Source organism: Callorhinus ursinus, unplaced genomic scaffold, assembly GCF_003265705.2.
Source record: "Callorhinus ursinus isolate GAN/ISIS: 27379988/994484 unplaced genomic scaffold, GSC_fseal_2.0 scaffold57, whole genome shotgun sequence".
Lineage (NCBI taxonomy): Eukaryota > Metazoa > Chordata > Mammalia > Carnivora > Otariidae > Callorhinus > Callorhinus ursinus.
This window is the reverse complement of record NW_027397119.1, coordinates 8,184,183-8,205,039: the sequence shown is the minus strand read 5'-3', so window position 1 is coordinate 8,205,039 and position 20,857 is coordinate 8,184,183. Positions and strand designations below refer to the sequence as shown.

The window sequence follows — 20,857 nt, the reverse complement described above, 5'->3', positions numbered from 1 at the left end:
ACGGTATCGCTTTGGATCTGACCGAGCTTCTGCTGAGAATGCTCAATGATTCACTAGCCCTGGATACTGGCCCAGCTCTGGGGTCCCAGAAGTGGGCTATCTGGAGAGATGGAAAAGGATGCCGTGAGAACGCCCCCAATCCAGACTGGGGCGAAGGTCCAAGAGGACAAAAGAAGCAGAAGCATGAGAGTCAGCCTCTGGAGGATGTGGGGGGCAGGGGGCAAGAACAGTCAGACATCCCAGCGCCTGGCAGAGAGAGAGAGAGAGAGAGAGAGAGAGGGGAAGGCTGGACAAGGCTACTGTTCCCAGAAACGTCGCTCATTGCCTCCAGCCCCCACACTGTAGGGCAGGGGAGCCCTTGGTTCCTGGAGCCTAGCAGGAAGGCAGTAGGGTGTGTGTATTCACCCCTGCTTCTGTTTCAGAGCCCTCTGCCCTGCGGGGTATAAACAGAGAAAGCCCAGACCGCCCGTGAGAAGAAAGAAGAGGCAGAAGAGGGGATCAGGTTAACGATACTGTATTTCCATTGCCTCATCTGGCACCAGAGGGGACCAGGGTCATGTTTCGCATCTCAGGGATGTGGTGGATCCACGGAGGAATGGGCACGGTGCTGGGGAGACCTGTTGCCAGCTCCCATGACCCATGCCCACATCACCAGCGCTGGCTCCTCACTGTCTGGAACCGGATAAGAGAGAGCTCCTACTGCTGCTGACTGTTACTGGCTCTGGCGTGGGGCTCACACCCCAGGGCACGCCTTCCACTGGGGTGCACCTGAGGGGGCTGAGGATCCCAAGGGAAGAGGCTGGGGACCCATGTCTGGGCTGGAGTCCACTCAGTCCCCAGGGGCCGCAGAGAGCCACAGGGTCTCCCACAAGTTTTTCACCTGACCTAAGACACAAGAGGGTTGAAAATGCAAGACAATGGGTCTTATTAGGTAACTTGGACATGATCTAACTTCACCACCCACCCCCGGAACTCTGTACTTCCAGAAGCCAGGGCTAATCTGGAGAACAATGGGAACTTTCCATCTAGAAAGAAAGTCATGGGTGTCAGTGGGGAAAAGATGAACAAAGGCTAATTCTAGAAGCCAGGTGCCTCCTGGGACAACTAACTGAGCCCACGATCCTATTCAAAAAGAGAAGGCTGTAGCTCATGATCTCTGGGGTCAGAGCTTTAGGTAAGGAGCAGACTCCTCACCTTTTAGCCCCTTTCCTGCTCGGACAGGACCCCTACAAGGCAAGGCGCTTCACCTGAACATGAGGAACTCAGACTAAAAGCAGAACCCCTTGATTTGCCAGGTACCACAAGACAGACTGCTGTGTGAGGCCCGAAGGACCCTGGCAAACAGGGTCTTTGAATCACTGAGACAGGGAACAAAGGTTCATGGCAAATCACAGAGCTATCCTGCCTTGGCCTAGCAAGGAGCTGACGGCACGGGCACGGCCTCAGGAGTCTCTTCGGAGGCCACCGGGCTGGCTGCCTCTGGTTCTCCCTCCACCTGAGGAGCCTTCCCATGCAGAGAAGAAGAGGACGGAAGAGGGCACGGGATGGGTGGCGGCGGGGAACAGAGAAGGTGGCTATCCCTCCAGCAATTGGGTGTGAGCTCTGGCTGGCACAGACCCTAATGTGTACAGGAACAACTGAGCCGGCAGAGTGCCACATGGCTCTGAAGGTGGATGTATTCATATGGACAGGCCAGTTGACCCTAGAGCAGGGGCCCCTTGGCCTCCCATGTTATCTGGCCTACAAGCTCAGACATACGCGGAGGCCCCACAGAAGAACCGTCTGGCCTCCCCCAGCTGCTGAGGGGCCATGGTTTGAAAACCTCTCTCAGCAGAGCAGCCCCACCCACCTCTGCCCCAGCAGGCTCTCAGGCATAAATAAACCAGGGCTCCTTTGCACCTGCCAACATCAATCGTCTCGGCAAGTACCTAGGGCTAAGGGTGGCCCCTCACTTGCCATCCCTAGGTGTAAACAGGGGTGCTTATTTATGCCAGGGCGGAGAAGAAATCTCGTTGTCGAATAAGTCTGGTGGAAGAGTCTGCTCTGTGTCCAGAGTCTGCTCTGGTTTGGGTGATGAGCTGAACATCCCTGGTTTCCCCACCTGGAGCCTGGAGATAAGACCTCCCCAAGGCCACAGGAAGTAGCCAGTCATGACATGATTCCTCCACCCTCTGCACTTCACTGTGTGCACCTGTGTGCACCTGGCCCTCCCCCACCCTAACTATTCTGGTTCAGCAGGGGCAGCAGGCCGGCCTGTCAGCAAAAGTCCTGCCACACGGAGCACCTCCCAACTGGTCTCCTAAGGCTATCCAGACACCCTCTGTGAGCTCCAGGCTCCCACCGCATACCCCTCCTTGTCCTCAGAGCGCACCCACCATACCACACAGAAGGGGAAGGTCAGGCGCCAGCCTGGCAGAGCTGGCCATCAACCCAGCGTTCCTGCACGATCCCTCTCCCGAGACCCTCCAGCTGGGTGCCCCTTGCAGAAGCCCAGAAGGGGTGTGGGACATGGGGTGACAGCTGGGGCAAAGTTTTGACCAAGGCCAAGAGGGAAGCAATGACCAAGCCAGATGTGGAAGAAATGAGGAAAGGGGGATCTAAGCCTCTGACCCCGGCAGGGGCTAATCCGCTCCCTGAAAGGCTGGGAGCAGGAAATGAGGGTGGGACAGGAAAAGCTACTAGGTTTCTCTGAGAGTACACATTTTCTAGGAACTGCTGCTCAGCAAAAAGAGACAGAGACAGGGAGGGAGGGAAGGAGAGAGAGAATGAACTCATCTGCCGGGAAACCAGGCAGCCCAACTCCACGGCCCCTGCACCCAGTGGTTCCTGCTGCAGCCCCGGGGCCCAGGATTCCCAGAGGTTAAGGCCACGCTACACACAGATGGAGAACCCAGATGTCACCAGCATTCTCTATGCACCTGCCAGTGTCCCAGTGCCCCAACAAATGGTAGAAAGCAAGATAGGGGACAGAGATAGGCATCTGTTTTTGCTTTTAAGGGGAAATCATTTAAGGCACAATGTCAAAAACAGCTCACTGGATCTGGAGGGAACAATGACAGCCCAATGATGTCACCAAGGCTGAGCTGCTTCCCAGGACTGTGAGCCCCTGGCTTGTCCCCCTGCTGCACTCCTGCTGTCCTCGGGGCACCAGGCCCTCTGCTCTCTTTGGGTGGGGGCTAGGTGAGCCTCTCCATGACAGTTGAGGAGCTAGAGCTGCTTCCAGGCTGTTCCAGTAACTCAACCCCCGCCAGGGCCGCTCTGGTCCGAAAGCCAGCTGGTGAGTTCCAAACAATGGCAAGGGGTGTGGGTAGTGGGGGAGGCTTATGAATTAAAAATAGATGCTCGTAATCACCAGGGAGCTTGCAGAGAGCATGTGGGGAGCTGTGTTTACTAGAGAGAAGAATACCTTCTATTCATGCCCAGAGACTGGGGAGGAACCACCAGAGCATCTCACACGGACCAATGGTCTCCGGGTCTGGGGGAGTCAGCTGACACGGCGGACTTTCCTGGAGGCTAGAAGACCCCTTTCCTCCTCAGGAGCTCCCCAGGGCCTCGCCTATGCCTGGCGGGACAGTTACAGGGCAGGAAAGCTGTGTAACTGGGCGGGGGGGGGAGGCAACCAAGCCATAGTGTCACCCTCTCGAGCCTAGGCAGACCCGCGCCCTGTGGATACTGCATAAAAGGGTCCCTACTACTTGTAGTGACTTCACGTCTGTTTGGCCCGACGAACCCCCTAGAATGTGGGATCCGTTCTCCTCTCTGCCAGGAAGTGGCCGGGTGTCCTCAGGAAGCAGTGTCCTCATTCCTCTAGGCCTTGTCTCTTCAGCTGGAAAACGGAGATAGGGCCCACTCTGGCAGCTTCATGGGGATGTTATTAACCAGGCAATAATACGGCAGAGTTTGGGAAAGCTGAAAGTTCTAAATACTGATAGAAGACAATCACAGGAACTGCCCTTTCCCCTGTGACCACCCTGAACCCAGGGAACCGTCCTTCCCAGCAGGTTGCCCAAGAGTGTCCAGCCCTGGTCTTCCCCCAATGGCAAGAGGAGAACTCCGGCCACGTCGGGGGCAGTGTGAAGATCAAGCACCAGCCACGGGCAAAAGCCTGGGGAGAAGCTCCCCAGCGGATGCGCCTGCCCCCAAGCCCCAAGCCCCAAGCCCCCTGCACGCCCAGTCACCAAACATCAACAAGCCTTCATCAGCTTCGAACCACTGCCCGCCGCCCACCCACTCCGTCTGCTCAGGCAGCCGGAGAATACAAGGTTCACATTCCCCCCCTCAGAAAGCAGCTGTGGTCCCAGGGACCCTCGCTTGACAGGATCGTTCTAATTTCATTTTTAAAGTGTTTTCACTGACTCAGCACAGAGAGGTGGGCCGGGCTACGGTTGCACGCAGAGCACTCGCTCACTACAAGCTGATAACTCAGTTCATTCTGCTGGGCCCCTCCAGGTCCCCACTCCACAAGGCCTTTCAGCTGACAGAGGCAGATCTCACTCTTGGAACACACCCTCCACAGCGAAACGACGCTTGCAAATGGTCCAGTGCCATCGTTTTTAAATCCTGTCTCTACAATGACAATTCCCAAACGTATGCCTCCAGCCTGGATCTCTCCCCAAGAATCCACTCACATATCTGACTGCTTCTTTGGCATTTCCACGTGGATGTTGAATAGTCATCTCAAACATAATCCGTCCAAAACCTTGCTCTGATTTCTGGCCCCCATGGCCCCTGCCAGATATCTGTTCCATTTGCCTGTTTCCCCAACTCAATTAATGGCAATTTCTTCTTTCCAGCTGCCAGGCCAAAAACCTGTGTGCTATCTTTGCCTGCTTCCTTCCTGTCATGCTCCACATCCGTCAGAGATGGGGGTACCTCGAGCTCGGAAGCAAATCCAGGATCCAGCCCCTCCTCCCCACCTCCACCACTCCCACCCAGCTGCAAGCCACCGCCACCTCATGCCCGGGCGATTTCAATAGCTTCCTGGCTGGACTCCAGGTTCGCACCCTGGCTCATAGCCTGTTCTCCACACAACAACCACAGAGATCTTCTTTTTCTTCTTCTTCTTCTTCTTTAAAAGATTATCCGTATTTATTTGACAGAGAGAGAGCGCACAAGCAGGGGGAGCGCCAGAGGGATAGGGAGAAGCAGGGAGCCCGATGTGGGGCTCGATCCCAGGACCCTGGGATCATGACCTGAGCTGAAGACAGACACTTAACCAACTGAGCCACCCAGGCGCCCCTACAGCGATCTTCTTAAAAGGTGTCCCATATCTGTACAAAAACCTTCTAATGACTTCCCATCTCACTTGGGAAAAAAGTCAGAAGTCCTTTTCCTTGCTGGCGAGGCCCTCTGTGATGCACAACTCTCCCCCTGCATCTTTAAAAAACCAACAAAACCCAAAGTGCCTCAATCCAGTATCTGCCATCCTTTCTCCCAGATGAGCAACACATGCTGTCCCCAATGCCACCATCTCCTCGATCCACTGAAACAGGTTTCTTGCTGGTTACCAATGACCCCCACTGCTTGCGACTGCGTGTACATTTCCGAACTCCGAGGTGACCTGTCACTCCTGCTACATTTCGCTCTGTTGAGTACTTCCCTCCTCCTGCAAACTCCTTCCTCCTTTTGCTTCAGCATCACCTCTCTCCAGGACGACTCCTACATGTCTGGCTGCTCTGTCCCTTACACGTCGGATCTGTCCTTGGCCTCCCGCTCGCTCGACGCATGCCATGAGTTCCAGCTCAGTGCTGACTCCCAAAGTGCTAGCCCAACCCCAGACCTCTCCCTCAGGAACCCGACTGACTGCCAGTTGGTGCTCTTTAACTGGATGGCTCCTGAAGGTCCCTGCTCCCACTCCCATGTCTCCTGGTCTATTGATTCCAACTTCCAAATGCCTTCTGAATTTGTTTCCTTTCCAGCCTCCCTGCAGCCTAGTCTCCTCTGGTAGCTCCAAACACAGTTTCCTTGACTCCACTCCTGCCTCCACTCCACTCCTGCCTCCACTCCACTCCCAGTCTATCTTTCCAGTCCTACACGGAGACCCAGGGGGACCGCCTCCCCCCAGCTGGCTGCCCAACACCCATGGATAGTTTCACACTGCCCTTGTGATCCCTGCCAGCCTCCAGCAGAGCTGGATGCTCCGACCACAGTGAAGCCCGGGGCCCCCTGCCCCAGCTAGCTGGTTTCTGTGCATGCTACACCCTCCCCTCCCCTCCCCCTCTCCCTTCCCCTCGTTCTTCCCTGGCCAAATTATACTCCTTCAAGATTCAACTCAATGGCTTCCTCCAGAAGGTCTTTGCCAACTCCCCTCTCTTCCCCTGCCCCCAAAACCCCCCATAGCCTCTATCACAACCTTATCACCCTATTCTGCCCATCCACCCACCTGCCTCCCCTCTGCTCAGTAAGCTGCGTGAACACAGCACCTTCATCTTGTTCACTCTTACAGCCCATAACAAGTGTTCAGTAAGTACTTGTCATGTGAAGAAAGGAATGAAGACAGAAATTCAGGAAGTGCCAAACTAGATGTTCTCCTTACCAAACAACCCTTCATGGATTCCTCTCCTATCTTCTTTGGTTGGTAATAATAATAAAAACGATACTGTGCCAGGCTCCATGCCAAGTATTTATATAAATATGAACCCATTCGATCCTAAAACAACTCTACTGTTATTATTCTCACCTTCAGTTGGTGAAACTGAGGTACACAGAGGTTAAGTGACTGGTGCACCAACATGTGGCAGAGCCAGGGTCGGTGCTAGTCTGGGCTTTTAACCAACTGCACAAAGGGCTTCTCAATAGCATGTTTAAGGTAAACAAGCTGGAATTCACATCAGCCGGAGCAAACTAAAATTTTGAAAAGCCCCGAAACAGAAATGAGCCATTCAGGGATCATCTCTTGCTTTGGGTCAGTCCTACCTCTGACTCCTGGAACAGGGCAGAGAGGTCTGGGGGGAGCAGGGTCTGGGTACCCGCCAGGCAGAGCCCTCAGCTCAGCCCCTCTCCACCCCCCCCGGGGGGTGGGTATCCGGCGGCCCCTCCGCCACCGCCGCCGGCTCTGGCCTCTGAGGACCTCCTCGCCCCACCGAGGCCCCCTTGCGCCCCGCCTCACCTTGTCGCCGCCGCCCTCAGCCTCCTCGGCCAGGAGGTACACATTGGCCCCGTCGGCCAGCAGCAGGGCCGTGTCGGTGGTGGAGGAGGAGCGGGGGCGGCACTGGTGCTGGTGCAGGATGGCGGCCAGACTGCTGTCCTGGGGGGCCTTGCGCAGCAGGTGGGGGCTGCTGCGCTGGGGCTCCAGGGAGCTGCTCTTGGTGCGCCGGCTGCCGCCGCCACCCCCGCCGGCCACGCCGCCGTGCAGGCTGGCGCCCCGCTTGATCGATGGCCGGGAGCGGATCTGCTGCAGCACGCGGTTGAAGGCGGTGGGCCGCGCGGGCAGGTCGTGCAGGGACATGGCGTAGGAGACGCGGTGCATCTCCGGGGAGCGCTCCTTCTCGTCTGGGGAGTCATGGTCGGACATGCCCTGCTGCTGCTGGGAATCCTGAGACGGCTGATGCTCCCTCTCCCGTGACCGGCGCCGGCTGTGGAACAGGTGCTTCAGGCCGTGGCCAAACATGGAGCCCTCTGAGAGCTGCTGGATTTTCTTAAGGGAGAGAGATGAAGAAGCTAGTGAGTGGAATGCTCTGGAACACCCAGTTGGTGAGGACAGAGCTGGGGGGGGGGGGTGTCTGTCTGTTTGTTTGTTTGTTTTAAAGATTGTATTTATTTGACAGAGAGAGACACAGCGAGAGAGGGAACACAAGCAGGGGGAGTGGGAGAGGGAGAAGCAGGCTTCCCGCTGAGCGGGGAGCCCGATGTGGGGCTCGATCCCAGGACTCTGGGACCACAACCTCAGCCGAGGGCAGACGCCTAACGACTGAGCCACCCAGGCTCCCCTATGGGGGGAGGGGTCTGTTCTTGGGAGACCAGTGAAACCACTACAACTGTCTGAATCTGGAAGATCCCTGCAAATGGCCTGTCATGCCAAGGAAGGTGGTAAACTCTGACCCACTCCTCTTTTAGTCCCAAAGAGATGTATCCCCCACGACCCCCCATAGGACATTCCCAACCAATACATGGTTCGGGGTTACTGGGCATGATATCCTGTGGCTAGCCTGGGGCTCAGTGGCACCCACCAGTAGCACTTGGCCCCCAGGGTTGTATCCCTCTGGATTGATTCCCCACCCCCTCCCTACCCTCTGGTCCCTCCCTCCTTCTGAGTTAGGTTCTCCTTCAAGCTGCACTGGCTCTTTCAGACCACCAGGCAGCCATTTCCAGAGATGCCTCGTTGCAACATTCTCTGAGAAAATCGGGGCCATACTGTTGCGGTACACTGCTAAGTGCCTACTGCACGTCTATTCCCCTTTCTTACCAGCCAAACTGCCTGGCCTTCATGCACCTTGCTGAAAATCCTTCCTTTATCACACTCCCTTGCAGCTAGGAGTAGCCACATGATAGCTTTAGCCAGTGAAAAGCAAGGTGAGAGTTTCTAGCAACACTTGCTTTCCTGATAAAGATCCTCACCCTTCCTACTTCTTCCCGTCTGGAATGTAGATGTAATGTCTGGACCTGCAGCAGCCATCCTGCAGACACAAGATGACTGGCATGATGATGAAGGGCTGCACACACACACGAGAGCCGCAAGACACAGGCTTGGGAATGTGATGGCCCCATGGTGCCACCAGCGCAGTTGTGAATGCCTATCTTAGAATTCTGGCTGCATGAAATAAACTGATTTTTGTCTACAGAACTCCAGTACGACTTTCTGTTATTTGTAGCCAATCTGATTCCTTTTTTTAAAAAAAATTCAATTATTTTCAAGTAATCTCTACACCCAACGTGGGACTCGAACTCACAACCCTGAGATCAAGAGCCACAGGCTCTGCTGACTGAGTCTCATTTCTGATATAGTTAGCAATAAAATAACCTTTACTGGAACTTCCAGGTTGGTGAACACATCCACATGCCGGAGGGTGGTGCACCCTCGTTCCATCAGAATAGAAGCTTCTGCCCTTAGGACCCTTCCACGCTTCGTCCCAGGTACCTCTCCATCTGGCTAGTCATCTGTAGCCTTTGTAATACCTTTTATAATAAACTGGTAAACATAAAAAATAAATAATAAACTTTACTTCTGTGGGCATGCCTTGTAGCGCAGTCAGTAATGTGACCGCTTCTTTATTTTTTTTTTAAAGATTTTATTTATTTATTTGAGAGACAGAGAACAAGAGATAGAAAGCACGAGAGGGAAGAGGGTCAGAGGGAGAAGCAGACTCCCTGCCGAGCAGGAAGCCCGATGTGGGACTCGATCCTGGGACTCCAGGATCATGACCTGAGCCGAAGGCAGTCGCTTAACCAACTGAGCCACCCAGGCGCCCGTGACCGCTTCTTTAGAATGTGGTTTCTAAATGAGTGTCTTGCCCCTCAGATTGGAACCAACCACTTAGGCTGCAGAGCCCGGCGCTGCCCTGGCCCCAGCCTTCCCCCGCAGCTCTGCTGCTCCTACAGGCAGGACGGCTCAGGCCAGGGCGAGACAGCGTGTGGTCTAATTCCAGACAGCATCTGTCCGGGGGTTGACTGATTTGGCCAGACCGAGCCCCAGGCAGAGAGCTTCAGAGCCAAAGTGGGGGACGAGGATGTGCAGGAGCTGGTGAGGACCACACTGTGTAACTCCTAAGAGGGAACCTTAGAACCCGGCCATTTGGGGCTCACGGAGCCACAGCAGGTCTTTGTGAGGAACCACCCATAATCTCACGAGACAAACTCATTTTTGAAAAACAGTTCAAGAGGCACGTGGGTGGCACAGTTGGTTGAGCATCTGCCTCCAGCTCGGGTCATGATCCCGGGGTCCTGGGATCAAGTCCCACATTGGGGGGGGGGGTCCCTGCTCAGCAGGGAGTCTGCTTCTCCTTCTCCCTTGGCCACTCCCCCTGCTTGTGCTCTCTCTCTCTCTGTTGAATAAATAAAATTTTAAAATCTTTAAAAAAAAAAGGAATATCATAAGGAAAAGAAAGTACCTTAAAAAACTAATTAAAAAAAAGAAAACAGTTCAAAGAGGTGGGATGCCTGGGTGGCTCAGTCAGTGAAACACCTGCCTTCAGCTCAGGTCATGATCTAAGGGCCTTGGGATCTGCATCAGGCTCCCTGCTCAGTGGGGAGTCTGCTTCTCCCTCTCCCTCTGCCACACCCCCCTACTCGTGCTCTGTCTGCTCTCTTTCAAATAAGTAAATAAAATCTTAAAAAAAAAAGTTAAAAGAGTTACATGGACTGAATTTTCTTTTTTTCTAGAAACAAGCTCACAGAGCGGAAAACCTTAGACCGCCTGGGTGGCTCCATTGGTTAAGCATCTGCCTTCAGCTCAGGTCATGATCTCGGGGTCCTGGGATCAATTCCCACATCGGGCTCCCTGCTCAGTGGGGAGTCTGCTTCTCCCTCTATCCTTCCCCTCCACCCCCGCTCATGATCTCCTTCTTTCTCTCTCTCTCAAATAAATAAACAAAATCTTTAAAAAAAAAAAAAGAAAACCTTAGACCATGCAGAAACCAAGAAAAAAACCCCACGTTTAGATCTGAATGAGCTGACCCCGCTCCTTCTGTGTCTTTACACCTCTGGGCTGTTTGTGGAGCAGCTGTGCCGACATCTGGATGTCAGTAACTACACTACCGTGGATTTGTGTAAAAGTTTAGGATTTCCATTTTTGGCCTCATTTGAGTCTCCCCACCACCATCCTCAAAGTAGGCAGGGCCCTTCCATCACCCATTTTACAGACCAGATATGTCACCTCAGTGCAACTCACCATGGACTCACGGTTTACAGTTTTCAAGGTGTGTTTCCTTCTCACGTTATCTTACTCGATTTTCCCAGACACTAATAAAAGCAACAGTAGAAACACTTCTACGTCTCAATGAGGAGATGAAGGCTACCACCATTCCTTCTCAAGAATTTAATTCCGGAGTAGCCCTGGCGCCGTCAGGTTGCGCTGCGCCAGGCTCCCCCGTGGGAGGAACCCTCCCCGCAGGGCCAGCCTGAGGCAGGGCCAGGAGGCCCACCTGCATCTGCTCCGGGCAGAGCCAACATGTGCACGGCAGACGAACTGGGGAGCGCACTCTGCCATCAACCTGGAAATGACCAGATCCTGTGGCCTCCAGACCAGAGATGGCCAGGACATGCCTTCCTCCTCAGGCCCAAGCTGATAGCAGCCCTCCCTCCAGGCATCACGGATGGGGCCAGCTGGCTCTGGCATTGGCCCAGCTGCTCCTGCCAAACAGTCACATTACATATTACACATCGTCCTTCTAGTATTCCATTCCAGGTCTCTTTGTCCTCTCCCGACCACTTCTGACCTAGCTTCTCCAACTCCGAGGCCCATCTTCTAGATCTGCTCGGTTCCCCTCAAAAGACTTCACCAGAGTTCCCCAGAGCTCGGAGCCATTTCCTCCCCCCTGGGCCCCGGGAAACGGGCAGAGGTGTGGTGGCCAGCAGCCACCGTCTGTCCTGTTGCCTCGAATCCTAAAATCCTTGGTCAGTTTACTTTAAAACCATACAGCATTTTTTTAAATTTAAGATTATTTATTTAGTTATTTATTTGAGAGAGAGAGAATGAGAGAGAGCATGAGAGGGAAGAGGGTCAGAGGGAGAAGCAGACTCCCTGCTGAGCAGGGAGCCCGATGTGGGACTCGATCCCAGGACTCCGGGATCATGACCTGAGCCGAAGGCGGTTGCTTAACCATCTGAGCCACCCAGGCGCCCACCATACAGCATTTTTAAAAGCACTTTCCAATTTACGCGGTCATTCTAACCTGATGCTAGAGCTTCATCTCAGGAGGGAAAGCGGGACTAGTATCAGCGTCTCCGTTTTGCAGATAAAAAAACTGAGGTTCAGCACAGTGCAGTGGCTCATCCAAGTTACACAGACAAGGCTCCGACCTCCGGTCTAATTTACCTTCACTGGCTCACACACTGATTCCAAGACTAAAGCAGACGTAGTATTTACAGACATCCCAGAACAGTCTCACGGGTAGGTTTAAAACAAACCCAAAACACCTGGGCCAGGGGGAGATGCCCCCCCCCAACTGTGGTGGTTGATCTGCCCATGCTACATTGTAGGATGCAGGTAAGGGCTTTAACCACTGTCGGCCTTCAGTTCACGCCTTCCCCATCTGTTCTGCGGGTGAAGGAAAGCTACGGATAGCGGCTGGATGACCACAGGACCTTTGCCCCAGCAGCACCGAGGAGCCTGCTAAAGTCTGCAGTAGGCAGGAGGGGAAAGAACAAAAAAGAAGTAAAAAAATAATGGGACGGGGGTGTTGCTCCAAATGAAGGGGTTTTCCCTCACAAAGTGCAAGGCCAGAAAGCTGGGTGACACAGGAGCTGGGGTGCTTCTGCAGGTAGGTGTCAGAGAGGAGACAGTTGAGGAGTTTTGACATAACATGGTAAGTGTTCAAAAAAAAAAAAAAACACAACACCAACAACTCAGCCCGTACACATAACCAGCCACAAGTTTTGGAAATGAGGAAAACCATGGTGACTAGCTTCAGGGAACTTGGCCACCAACGCAGCAGAAAGCACCACCTGCTCTGACTAACAGGTTCCAGCTACTAAATGTCACTTGCTTTTCCACACTGACTTTTGCTTTTCCCCAGCTGCCAGAAACCATTTTGGTGGCCAAACGAAGCCATGTATTAGAAGAGAGCTGAGATGTTTCAAAGTTAGGGGTGAGACATAAACAAGAGCTCTTCCGATGTAATAGAATGCGGGAAAACTGTCCCGGAGCTGCCCGGAAGCCAGGACTTAGCCAGAAAGGACGGCTTCCCAGGGCAGGTGCCGAAGCCCGGGGAGGGGAAGGCCAGGGCATTTGCTGTCCCCTCCCCCGGACCTATTTTTCAGGGCAGAGAGGACCCCCTGTCCTTGGGGTGCCATCATCCTCTCAGGAAGAAAGGGTGACTTGGATGATTTCTGAAAGATCCTTCCTGAGAAGGCTGTGGTCTCTAAACATTTAGGCTTCATCCGTTTTCCTCCCTGCGTGTGGGTCCCCCAAAGGGGAAGTGTGCTCCAAAATCTGCCAACACAGCTGCATGAGGCCAGAAGTGAAATGCTTTGGGGTACAGCGTCTTTGGCACCATCTGGTTAAAAATAGCCAAAAGCGGCTTCTGATTCCTACAGGTCCCTGTGTTCTTAACTCCCAGAAAAGCTGTGAGGCTCTTAACAAGTCATGCTAACCTATAGCTATTTACCCCAACCTGACAGCTCACCACACGTCCCTTCCTCCCACCTGGGTTCGGAACTCCCTCTGCCCCACCACAGCGTCGGCTGTGAGGGTTCAGTGGGGTGACTGGGTCACCATGAGCCTTAGCAAGCCTAGGTCGCCAACGTTCCTCTATTTATAGGGTCTCTATGGAAACAGGGCCAGCATTAGAGAGCTAATCGCTGTCAAAACCCACAGAGTCCTACTCTCAGGATACAAAGTGGATTGCGGAAGTCTCCAATTGCCCTTAAGAAGCTTTGGGTGGGAAGCCTGGGGCTGGAGTGGGAGAGGCACCCTGACTCCAGGTCTGGCACCCACGAAGATGATGTTGGAGAGGAGTGAGGAGCTGCCAGTGTTCAGGCCTGTCTGGGGTTTCTGTTAGAAACAGTGATGAAAGATTTTTCGAATCATTTTTTTCTTCCCCAGTATCACAGCTGACACTTAGAAAAACAGATCTCAACCCAGGGGCAAAAATGACTTCCCCATTCTCAATTTTATTTTAATTCCTCCTTCCTTTATCGCTTAGAGAATTCTGCCTGGTGCCAGTGCAAGTCTGGGGAGGTGGCCACATCCCCTGGGTCTCTAGGCAGAACTGACTCAACATATACCAGCACAGAAGATTTAAAAAGTTACCTGTGTACCTCCTGTGGTCCTCCCCACCCTTCCCTGCCTGCCCCCTCTGTGAAGCCATCCCCGACCAGGTCTCACGGCCCTGCTCTGAGCTCCAGAGAGCTCATTATCTGCACCACTCACCTTGCAATTAATCATGTGCGTTGTGACATGTTCCTAGTGCTCTCTCAAATTGTTATCCAACTTTTCACTGGCTTATGGACAGAATCCTCAATGAGAATATGAGTGAACGGAGGGCAGGAGTTACACCATCTATATCTTTGTGTCCCTAATATTACCCAGCGATTGCTGCCTCATTATTTATTTTCTGACCAGAAACCATCCAAGCCTACAAAACCCTCTGAAAAAGGATTTAATCCTTAGACAACGACCTTTTCCAAAGACATAAAATGCTCAGTCAGGCAGCTTTCTCTTGTGTCTAACCCACATCCCTCCTGCTACAGTTCAAAGCCTTATCTGAGTCTATGTCATCCCAGTAAGCGCCAAGACTGAGCTGGCTTGGAAGGAGATGAACAGAGACCCAGAACCCTGAGTGCGTTTACCGACTTCACACACAGCTTGGGTCAGGGCTCGTGGGCTCACAAGCCAGCTTTGTTTTCCAGGGTGGACATGACTCAGTTAACTTGGCTGGAATAAGGAAGCCGTTAGCCACTTGATTTGCAAAGTCAAATACTGCTTTTCTCACACAACCACAAAACATACCTGCCATCCTTCAACCGCTTTGTTCTAACTTCTTAACATGGAGAGAGGTTTAAGTGTTTGGCTGATAAAGGTGCACACTGTCCAGTCCTGGCCTCCTTCTAAGAACGTACCCTCCTGGTCTGTGAGGATTTCAAAGGGAGAGGCCATTTCTTAGAGGAGAGATGAAAACACAGAGGAATTTTGAGTTGGCCTCCAAAACTACCACTAAGAAGCCTTGTGAGCTTTTTTTCCCCCAGCTCCTGACACTCACTTTTTTTTTTTTTATTAACTTATACCCAAAATTCAGGTCTCATCTGATGTTTCAATTCCTTTTTGAGGGAGAAGGAGACAGTGCTGTTCATGGGATTGGCTGCTAAGGATGGTTAGATACACAAACAGAAGCACATTCTGTAAATACTGAGCCTGCAAGACAGTTCGCACTAGAAACAAGAGGGCAGCTGCGAATTCATCTAGAACCCAAGATGTGGCAGGGGAACAGAGAGCTGCCTTTGCCACATGCTTTCCCATCGGTCACCAATTCCTCTGGAGCCCACAAACAGGGCCGCTCCGAAAATTACCAAAGGCAAGAGGGGGTGGGAGTGGAGCAGCCTTGGGCCTCAGGATCCCTTGCCCTCCGCACATTAGGTGCAGGTGGGGTAAACACCAGGCAACCTCGACATTCCTGCTGCCCCTCAGCTATCCCTGACTATTTACAGAAGGACCCTGGACCCACAAAGCCCCTGGCACTTGCTATCCCACTGCCCCCATTTAGAAGGCCCCTCTTATTTGGCCATTAACATCCTATTCTCTCTCTAATACCCTGCTCTAGGAGCGCTTGGCTGGCTCAGGTGGTTAAGCGTCCGAATCTTAATTTCAGCTCAGGTCATGATCTCAGGGTTGTGGGATCGAGCCCCATGTCAAGCTCCCTGCTCAGCAGAGTCTGCTGGTCCCTCTCCCTCTGCTCCTCCATCCACACATGCTCTCTCTCTCTCTCAAATAAATAAATAAAATCTTTTAAAAAAGCATCTTGCTCTCAGCCCATCTCTTCTGATCGACTCCATCGAATGTTGCTCAAAGCACCCTTAAACCTATGTGTCCTCTGATGGATGATTTTCTTGCAAGTATTGCGTCCTGTTTGAGCGGGAGCTTACCTGGAAGGCCAAGGTACCACCTGCTGCCAAAGAATGAATTTCCCCTTCCCCTGATCCGAGGTCTACAGCAATCCTACTTCCCTGAGGAAATCTATTCTAGCCTCTCGTCAAGCCTGAACATATCACCTCTAAAGCAGAACTAGGAGAAGGCCACAGAGGGTCCACTCTACCACCAGAACTCTCCACCAGAGTCCCAGAGCACACACACTCCTTCACCCCACCCACGTTCCCATGAAGTAGCTTGTCTTCTCCTCCACTGAAGAAGTGGAGACACTGAAACCCATCAACTTGATCAAGAGCCACGGTCTTAAAAAAACAAACAAACAAACAAACAAAACAACAAAAACAAATAAGGGGTGCCTGGCTGGCTCAGTCGGTGAAGCACACGACTCTTGATTTTGGGGTCATGAGTTCAAGTCCCACGTTGGGTGTAGAGCCTACTTAAAAAAAAAAAAAGTCAAACAGAAAAACAAGCAGGGCTTTTGGGAATGTCAGTGTTCTCTTTCTTGGGCGGCAGGTAGATGGGGTGTCTGTTTTGCTGTCGTAAACTGTACATATGTTTTCAGACACTTTTCCATACATGTCCTATGTCACAGCTTAGAACAGTGCCTTTCCCACTGCAGTTGTTCAGTATCTGTCGACTCCTGACCCCTTCCCCATGGACTCTCTACAGGAGTGCTGAAGGAACACGGGCCATTCGCGAGGGGCTCCCACGCCCGTGCTCACCAGGAAAGGTGGTCTCCCACACAGTCTCCGGCTGGGACGTCCCCCCAGCTATTTGGCTTCTCCTTGCCTTTTCTCTTCTTCACTGTGATCAGGCAGGAAGGCCAGGGCATGGTGTGACTGAGAGAACATAAGCTGGAACCCACATGAGTCTTGAGTCAAAAGCAGTTCGAACCAGGACTGTAGCAATGGACCTCAGGGCACCCCCTTCTTTCTTCTGGGAAAAATATGAATAGTGCCCAGAAATCCCTGGGGAAATTATTCATAGGGGCTTTTGTGAGGGGAAAAGAACATCAGGGGAAGGCCTCTGGCCGGCACACCCAGAGTCTTCCTTTCAGGAAGGGCTCGATTCTTCTGGCTGCAGAAGGGGTGGGAGAGGTGCCGAGGCTGGTGATTTCCTCCTTGTCTTGAGGCTTCTAGAACTCAGGGGCAGAACCAGCTGACTCTTAATGCTTAGCCACTCATCCCAGGCCTCAGCAACAGCTACCACATGCTATGTTGTTAACAGGAATGTGCGTTCCGTGTCCCTCTCTGTAGTTACCCCTGAGCTCCTCCCTACCCCCATTCTTACTGGAGCTGGGTTTTCTTCCTAGAGAATTCCAGTGTACTTTGGGTCCGCAAACTCTCTCCATTACCAGCTATCCTGGCCTGTCCCCCCAACTAGCAGGGAATGTGGTAGCAGCACATGATGAGCACAAATGAACCAAGACATGAACCGAGGTGGTTAAATAGGACTTCCAGGCCACACGGGGCTGGGCGATGGGACTCTGGACTGTGGGTTCCTGTTGCAGGCGGTGTCACATCAAGTGTGTGGAGCAGCGAAGAAGGCCCCCAAGTACCCGCATGAGCCTCCTGTGAGGCAATGTCCCTTTTCAGGTGATTTTTCAGTAACAATTATATAATTGCTCCTTTAAGATTGCTGTGTAACTATTTTTCCTTCTTTTCACTGGCCCTCCCACCCCATAATCCCGGATCCCAGACCCAGAAATTTACAGTGCAGAGTAATACACTCCACAACACTGAAGGACCGTGGAGAGAGGCCAAAGGAGCCCCTGAAACCAGTGGCGACCACTAGTTCGGGCATTCAGATCTCTTTGGCAAACACTAAAATCCCCCTGCCCCAATTGCCACTGGAGGTAGTTCAGACAAATCTTCTTATTTTTTTGCCCCTTTCTCAGGAAGATTTCCTCCAATGCACTTAATCTATCACAATGCCTGGAGTTGTCACAAGAAAACAGAAGCGGGACCAGGGGACCCAGAGTCCGTATCTCCCAAGTTTAAAATGAAAACAAAACCAGAGCTGCTGATGTTCCTAGGCCAAACACAGGTGTCGGGGGTGGGGGGAGTTACAAAAAAATGAAACTTGCCCCTTTCCGGTACCACCGGAAGAAACAAGCCTGCTTCTACCCAGTGCTAGAGCCAGGCACGGAATTTTTCCATCATCGGAAAACCGTGCCACTGCTGGTAAACAACTTTTCGGGCCCTGTAAACCAAGTTTGGACACACTTCAATATTCCTATTCCTTTTTCCCAGAAAAAGGCTCAGAAAAGTTGAGTGATTTGCCTGCAATCACCCAGCAAATCAAATTCCGATGGCCCCCAAGTTCCTATCTGGTTTCCAAAGTCCGTACCTTGTAAACATGTTTTGATAAAGCAGACAGAGATAAACACGAAAAGGCGCTGCTTGTCTCCCCACGCTCCCACTGAGCAGATAGCAGCTATGTTTTTTCCTCCTTGTGGCCAGCCTGGGTCCACACGGCTGTGATCTACCTCAGGGATGTGTGTTGGGGGGAGCGGGATGAGGCTCCTGTTCCCGCATCGAATCTCAATTCTGCTTCAGGGAAGTTCAGCAGTTAATATCAGGTGTGGAGCTGCTGCTGAGTCTGCCCTAACCACAGTGAGGGTGTCGCCAAAAAAAAAAAAAAAAAAAAGGATGAAGAAGAGAGAGAGAGATGATATAGGAGGGTGGAGATGAACGAGCTCCCTAAGGCAGCATTATCTACAGAGACAAAGACACCACAGCCCCCACACCAGCAGCAGCCCACCTTCGCTCGTGTAGGCAACCGAGGGGAATGAATAGAGCTGGCAGTCTCCACGGCTGGCCTGAGCTGGAGAGTGGGGGAGTTCCCAAGGCAGCTTCTCATCAACTCAGGGCAAGGGACCCATCTGGCCATGGAATCGGGGTTTGCTGGCCAGACTCATCTTGGACGGGCCCGGGATGAGGCTCAAGTGTGCAGCAGAAGGCTCCCCTCCTTCCCACATCCACATTAAGGGCACCCATGTCCGTTCATCATCTCCCTGAAAATAGGAACCGCACCTCTTGACCACACAGGGTGGGCTCAGAGCTGACAGCTGGGACAGGCACCAAGGACTCCTTGGGCCTGACTAAAAGCACAAGCCTCCTGCGCAGGGCCTCTCCAGTGGAGCTCAGCGTTAGACATAAGGCTTGCCCCCAAACTCCAGAAAGGGCAGCCACAGCCCCAGAGGTCACACTCACGTAAATACCACAGTTTTTCTGGAGTACACACAAGGAGCTAGCTGTGTCCCTTCCTACCCCTCCCCAAGGCACACAAGACAGGTAACACAGAGCACACTCACCTGCGCTCTGACTTCCTGACTCTGAGCTGCTCAGGCCAAACGAGGAATGTCATTGGCTTATTCTGGTAAGCTCCTTAGTGGTTGCTGCCATAGGATACAGGCTCTATTTAACATAATGGAGTCCTTTGGCTCCCCTAGCCCAGACCTTGCACCCCCTCTGGAGAATATCTCCCCGGAGGCATCAATCTCCAAGGCATCTAAGTTCCTTCCTCGGGCTGACATCTTGCTCAGCCCCGTGGTGAGCCGGCTTGCAAATCCTGAGCCTGCAGTCTCCGGGGCAGCTCCAGCAAAGGTGCATTATGTTTTAATTAATATAGAGACATATTCAACATAGCTCGATAATTGTCTCGGCAACCGCAGGCCAGAAAATAAAGGACTCCCAGCTGCATGTGACAGGCTCTTTCGGATTCTGGTTCTAACTGCCGGCTCAGCATGTGTGCCCCAAACCAGCCCAAGCACCGCTTGGCCACCTGTCAGTTCTCCACCCTGGGGGTTGGTTCAGCAGGCAGGCAGGGATCTCCAAGCACTAGCTTAACCTCTGGCTCCACCTAACGGCAAGAACTCCACACTCCCCTTTCACAGATGGACAAACTGAGCTTCAGCCGGGAAGATCCCAAAAGGAGGAAATTAATTCAGCAAAGGAAATGAATGGTCCTCTGCTTGGCCTCCCACGCGGCAATTCTCTTCCCCTGCCATCTTACAGGAGGGAAAGTGATGTCAAGTTTTTAGTTAGCATCTTGGATTTCTCCAGCCCTTTGTCTGCGAACAGCACTTCACACACATTATTCAAACAATCTCGGGTGGGTGAGTCACTAGAACGGTCTGCTGAATAATGAGGAACAAACACAGAGGCCTGAAATGGAGCTGAAAGACGGAGGCACAAATGGTACCTGACGTCCAGCCCAGGGTTCTAAGGCCGAACATCCTCTCTGACCTTTGCCTGGCTTCCCCATCACTTTCAATCCGTGAAAGCACTTTTCTGCGTGGAGCGGGGAAAGCTAAGTCGCCGGCCGGACTTGCCAGGGGATGGTCTGCGCTCACCTTTAAATCAGGAGGCTTGCTTCGGGGCCCCGGGTTGGGCGCCGCGGCAGCGCCCGCATCTGAAGTTGGCCCGGCTGCCGAGTTAGCACCCGTGGCCTCCCCAGGCCGGAGGTCCGCGCCCGGCAGGTGGCCAGCGACATCTTCCAGCCCAGCTCCATCCTCCTCGCCCTGCTGTTGCTGCAGCTCGTCCGATTTGCACCTCTTCATGGTGTATGTGGGTCGGCAAGGGGAATCTGTCCTTCCAGCGCGCCGTCTTGGGGGAGACCGCACCCCCTCTTACACTCAGAAAACGAGGCCCGGGGTCTAAATTAGTAACGAGGGGGGGGGAGTCGGCGGGTCACAATTTCTTGAATTAAAAAATAAATCTTTTTTAAAGGAGGGTGAGGGAGGGGCGAGGACACGGAGCCTCGGTTACAGCCTGGAATAGTTCATTCCGACCTGGGGAGCGGAGGCAGGTCACAGTCGAGGCTGGGCAGCAGGAGTCCTTGGGCAATCATTGGAGCGGGAGGAGGAAGACAGCCCCCGGCCCCCCAAACTTTCTGCTCCAGGGTGCGGGCAGGGCGGAGGGGAGCTGGGCGGCACGGCGCATCCCTCCCGGCGGGCCGGGCTGCTGGGCGAGGCAAGGCACCGGGCAGCCGGCGGGGCAGGTCTTCGGCGGCCGCCCGCGGCGCGGGCTGCGGCCCGCCCCCCCCGGCCCTGCCGCCGGCCCCCGCCCCGCATGGGCCGGCCGCGGAGCCCGCAGGGCGCCCGGGCCCCTCCCC

At 53.3% G+C, this 20,857-nt stretch overlaps 1 protein-coding gene across 2 annotated transcripts in view; it reads right to left on the bottom strand.

The window, feature by feature from the left end:
* Positions 1-20,764, bottom strand: part of TMCC2 (transmembrane and coiled-coil domain family 2) — a 39,208-nt gene extending 18,444 nt beyond the window's left edge. The window contains exons 1-3 of one of the 2 annotated variants that reach the window (XM_025855162.2): positions 20,535-20,764; positions 20,097-20,399; positions 7,109-7,636 (exon numbers count right to left, since the gene is read on the bottom strand). In XM_025855162.2, the coding sequence (XP_025710947.1) occupies positions 7,109-7,636; positions 20,097-20,303 (735 nt within the window). In that variant the 5' untranslated portion in view covers positions 20,304-20,399; positions 20,535-20,764. Of the gene's footprint in view, positions 1-7,108; positions 7,637-19,055; positions 19,146-20,096; positions 20,400-20,534 lie in introns of those variants that run through there. The other variant, XM_025855163.2, reaches the window with a different exon arrangement.
* Positions 20,765-20,857: the final 93 nt, after the last annotated feature.